The sequence below is a fragment of the Elephantulus edwardii genome, unplaced genomic scaffold, assembly GCF_000299155.1.
Source record: "Elephantulus edwardii isolate Elephantulus edwardi_28Jun2011 unplaced genomic scaffold, EleEdw1.0 scaffold00057, whole genome shotgun sequence".
Taxonomy (NCBI): Eukaryota; Metazoa; Chordata; class Mammalia; order Macroscelidea; family Macroscelididae; genus Elephantulus; species Elephantulus edwardii.
This window is the reverse complement of record NW_006399807.1, coordinates 10435866-10441064: the sequence shown is the minus strand read 5'-3', so window position 1 is coordinate 10441064 and position 5199 is coordinate 10435866. Positions and strand designations below refer to the sequence as shown.

The 5199-nt window shown below is 42.5% G+C and overlaps 1 protein-coding gene across 1 annotated transcript in view; it reads right to left on the bottom strand.

Moving 5' to 3' along the window:
- TBX19 (T-box 19) overlaps positions 1 to 854 on the bottom strand; it is a 54960-nt gene extending 54106 nt beyond the window's left edge. Inside the window, exon 1 of the mRNA XM_006887407.1 lies at positions 609 to 854. Within this exon, the coding sequence (XP_006887469.1) occupies positions 609 to 805 (197 nt within the window). The 5' untranslated portion in view covers positions 806 to 854. The remainder of the gene's footprint in view (positions 1 to 608) is intronic.
- Between the last annotated feature and the right edge of the window lie 4345 nt (positions 855 to 5199).

The window sequence follows — 5199 nt, the reverse complement described above, 5'->3', positions numbered from 1 at the left end:
TGTAAGGCAAAATATTAAGGTTTCATGACCTATAACTGCCATCATTCTCACATAGCGCCAAACACACACACACACTCTCTCAACTGAAGACTCAATACACACACCACACACAGAGAGAAGCCAGTACAGTGATAGGCACTCTAGTATCATCTCGCTCCCGATCTGTAGCTGGACTGAAAGTTCTAGTTAGTCTCCTGTACATACAAGAAAGCCATCCAGTTCTAGATAAAGTTGGCTTTCCTCTTAAATGAGAAGAGTTGGGACCCAGATCTGTGCCAACAGTGCTGTCAGTCAAAAAACAGTATTAATTTCTGACAGCTCGAGCATGTACCCTAAATCCACAGGGAATAACCCCTATATAGTAACTTCCCTAATTTCTCCATTCAAAATGCACATTAAGACAGGTGGCTTCCCCTGCCACTTTTCTGACGATCTCAAAGAAACTCATTAAGTAGGCTGAGGGAAAGCCTTATGAGACAGTCTTTTTCGGAAGTGTATGTAATCAGAGAGTACAGTGCCTCTGTAGAGAGAGACAAACTCTTCAATATTCAATACTCACCCTCCTGGCCCAGCCCCATCAGCCCTCACAGGGCCTCAGATAAACTCACCTGCCGTTCTTGGTCACAATCATTTCATTAGTGACTTCCTTGAACCTCTGCCAGAGAGGCGCATCCTCCAGGATGATCTGAAGTTGCTTCTCTGTAGGGTCACCCTTCTCCCTCCCTGCTAGGAGCTCACTCTCCACCACGTTGAGCAGGCGAGACACAGTGCCATCACTGTCCTTCTGAGCACCCAGCTCGCTCATGGCGGCTGGCCCCAGGCAAACTTGGCTGAGAAGCGTCACCCACCTTGCTTGCTTCCACCTCCTTCCTCCCCTTCTTGCCTGCTATTCAACCCCAGCTGGACAGTGCCTGGGAACTGGGGAGAAGGTGCCCCTGACTCTTGCTTAAGCTCCTAGTGTGACACCCCTTCAAGTCTTCAAATTATACCACCAACCTGTTAAGCTTCAGTTGGGGAGGGGGTGGAAGGAAGGGAGAGAGAGGTAGGAAGAAAAAAAAAATCCTCTCTTAATTACTCATTGGATCAGGTGGGAGAGAGCCCAGTTTTCCCATTGGCTGCCAAAGCCAGAGTAGACATTTAAGAAGAGTACTCCATCCAAATTATCAGGCTTTTATCTTGTTGTACCTGAAGAGGTCTAATCGGTGTATTGAGGACCATTTTCCCATTAATTAAAATTGTTCCGGGCCCGAACTGCAACAATCAGGCAAATCGTGTTTGTGGATAAATCAGTGCATGCGGCACCTATAGAGGAAAGGTCCTGGAGAGAAACGGCAAACTTAATGCCAACCCAGGCTGGCTTAAGACTGTTCTCTAGCACCTGAAATGCAGAGGCGGCTCTGGAAGGAAGAATGTGCACCCAGAAGATCAAAGGCACTGTGCCAAGACCATGACAACTGCAGGAAGATGTCATCCAGGGCCAGAGCTCGGGAGAAAAGAAAAAAAGAGATCTTTCTCTCCACTACCTTATCCTGGTCCCTCTCTCCTGGTGAAGTCCACCACACATTCTTACTCTAAGTTTAAGGGTTCTGATCATCTCCTACAATCAACAGAGCTCTGAACTTGCTCTTTCTTCCTTGGCATCTAACCTCCAGCTGATTTTCTTTTTTAATGTCCAATCCTTGCTGGCAGGAGAAAAACGCAACCAGCATTAATCACTGAGAATATACTTTGACCCAGGGAATAATAACAATCCTTTTTCAATCATTATGCAGAGCAATTTCAATTCTTGCTCCAGAAAGGCATTCTAGCTTTTCCATTAGACACCCCAAGGCCTGTTCTGGCATTCTGGAGTAAACTCTCACATTCCCTAGGCAGATACTACGAGCTGAAATGCTTTCTTTTACCTAGAACATACAGTACTAATGTAAGGGAAATTTAAACAGGAGCAGCTTTACCTGCCCCACTCTGAGCAGACTCTCGAGCTGTCAGTTTGTCCTTAATTACGCAGAAAGTAGAAAAATTAAAGGAAAAAATAAAGCAAAAAATTAAAATGAAGTCAGGATAATGATAACAGAGAAAATGCTTTCCAACACATTCATCCAGTGCCTGTTGTGTTGCGTACCATCAAGTTAATCCCAACTCAACCCTATAACGAGGTGCAATTGTACCATAAAGTTCTATTAGCTGTAATCTTTACAGAAGAAGATACCCAGTTCTTCGTTCCAAGCCACTGGTTGGATTTGAACTACCAACCGTTTGATTGTTGTTGTTGTTGTTGTTGTTGTTGTTAAGTGCCATTGAGTCGTAGACAACTCATAGCGACCCTATGAACAAAAGTCCTCAACACTTGTGTGACTTTCATCCTTTTTCCAGGTTCATAAATTTTACTTCAAAAGCTCCAGAGAGGAACTGACAGCCGCAGAACTCAAAGACCAGAATGGAAACACCAACATCCTGGAACTTTGCTCTTCGGTTAAAACATATTCTAGTTTTCCTAGTGCTTGGATCACAAGACCACATGTGGTTGGCTTTAAGGAAAATAAATTTATTTTCTCACTGTTCTGAAGTCTGGAAGTGTAAGTCAGGGTCTCAGCTGTTTGACTCCCTCCAGGAGAGTAGCAGTCCTTGATTGCTTGGTTCCTTGGCAATCCTTCTACAACATTCTTGCATGACATCTGTCTTTTCCCACATATATGTTGCCTATGTATCTAAGCTTCTCTTTTTATAACTCACACCCTATCATGGTGGGGTCTAATTACACAACAAAGAAAATCCTATTAAACAAAAATTTGGGGGAAATACCATCCATGGCAGTTCTAAATTTGCTTTCTCCATTCTAAGCCATCTTCTCAGAAGAAATCTGAAATACTTAGGTCCATAGGAGGGAATAAAATAATGAAATGACTTCTATACTTTCATTAATAACCATGTCTATGAACAATTATATTTTCTCTGCATCTCTTTTCTTCATGTGCTAGACAGATTTGGGAAAGAGATCTTTTAGAAAATCAACTCAAATATATTTTGCTTTCATATAAGGAACTCCAGTCAAGAATGGATGCTAACTTCTCTGGCATAGTTTCATTCATCCATTCATTCATTTAACAAACATTATTGAGTGGTTACTCAATGGAGTTGAGATCCCTGTTAGAGTTCCGGCTGGTGCTATGGTTAACACACTTGGCTAACTGGAATATTGGAAGTTCAAGTTCATCCTCAGAAGAAAAGTCTAATGCTCTATTCCTGAAAAATTAAAAATCAGCCTTTAGAAACCCTAGTATAGTTCTACTCTAGTGATCATGTGATCATTATGAGTTGGGTTCATCTTGACAGCAAGTGGTTTGATTTTTAGTTTAAACAAAATTATCATATTTGTGTCTTATTAAGATGGCTTTGGAGGCAGCATGGAAGTTAGGTACAAAAGCAAAAGGAAGGCAGGGAGACTTCCATATAAATCCTCAAGGGAGACAGTGAGGAACAAGGTGCTATAATGTTAAAGATGAGAACAAAAGAAAACAGTCGAAAGATATTTAGCGATAGGCCCCACTGAACTTGGTCACCACTGAATAAAGCTGGTAAGGGAGACAGTATCTAGGATGACACTCAGACATGTGGCTAGATGCCCATGCAGATTATAGGACCAATCTCCAGGAGAAAAGAATGAAGAATGATGCACCCTAAGTCATCATAACAAAAAAATTGCTATTATGTCAAACCTAACTTATGATGACCCTGTATTATAGAGTAGAGCTGCTCTATGCAGTTTTCTTGGCTGTGACCTTTATGGATACTCTGGTGACTCAGGGGTAAGGAGCTACACTGCCAACCCAAAGACATTAGATTAAAATCCACCAGCTGCTCCACGAGTGAAAGATACACAATCTCCTCCTGTAAAATGTACTACCTCTGACAACCCACTGAAGGATCTGTTATGAGTTGGTTACGACTCAATGGTACATAACAATCTTTATAGTAAATTAGACCTTTCTTCCAAGGTACCACTGGATGGCTTTGAACTAACAACCTTTCAGTTAGTGTTCAAGTATAAATAATTTGTGCCATATAGTGACCTCATTTACCATCATCAGCAAGGGCATCCATTTCTATGAGCATTTTGCTTTCATGGGATGTGTCAGTGAACTCACTCTAGGACATCAGCTTGAATGTTCCATTCTAAGAATTGGGAAAAGTAGATGGCCAGATCTCTGACCTGTAGCTTTGTATGTCACTGATGGGATTAGGGGAATTAAGCGCTCCTCTTTCCCAACAGTTAAATCAACTCTGTCACAGGCCAGCAGCTGTTCTACTGCTGGTCTCTGGGGATCAGGGGAGAGAAGGTGTTGAGCTTTTAATTAGGAGTGCGGTGGACCTGACACCTGATCACACTGCTGTGTCCTCTAGCACACAGCGGTCCATGACTTGGTCTTAAAGAGCAGATATTGAAAGCCACGCAGCCTAAGCTCACGTGCCTGGGCTCCCTGAACTGTGCCTGCATCCTTGGGCACACACCAGACTGAACCCATGTCTGCACATTCAGTTCCTGCAGCCTGAAGAAACCTAATACCTTTCTGTACCCGTGGCCAGTGCCACCAGGAAATTAACATTCACCCAGGTACTTGGTCATAATTAAACTGAACAAAAAGACAGCTGCTCCTACCTTTCCTTCTTAATCATCAACATGCATCCCTGGGGATTACTAGGTTTTGGGTGATTTGAGCAAGATTACTTTCATTAGTGTCTGAGGTCAGTTCCAAGCAGTGTCATAAGAGCCTTTTATGACAACCTCCTGTGTCAACTGCTCATCTCTTCTAACCTCTGAAAGGTTAGATTTTGCAAAGTCACTGGCAATCTTCTATCTGTCAGACTCTGGGTCATTTTCTTTTTAACTAGGATCACCACACAAAAATAATTTCTTCTTTGAGTCTCGAGACATCTATGAGATCATCAGTGTGTGTGTGTGTGTGTGTGTGTGTGTGTGTGTGTGTGTTTGTGTGGAGAGAGAGAGAGAGAGAAAATATATCGTTTATATATATAGTTTCTGATGAGGTTGAAGAGGAAAGGCTTTCAATAGAAAGATGGAGATACTCCATGTTGACAAAGTTCAAAGACCCTTCACTTTCCCATAGGTACTCATTGAACATCTATTACTTCATTTAGCTAAACCGAGGGCATAAACAAGGGCTGAGGATGTCAGAGACT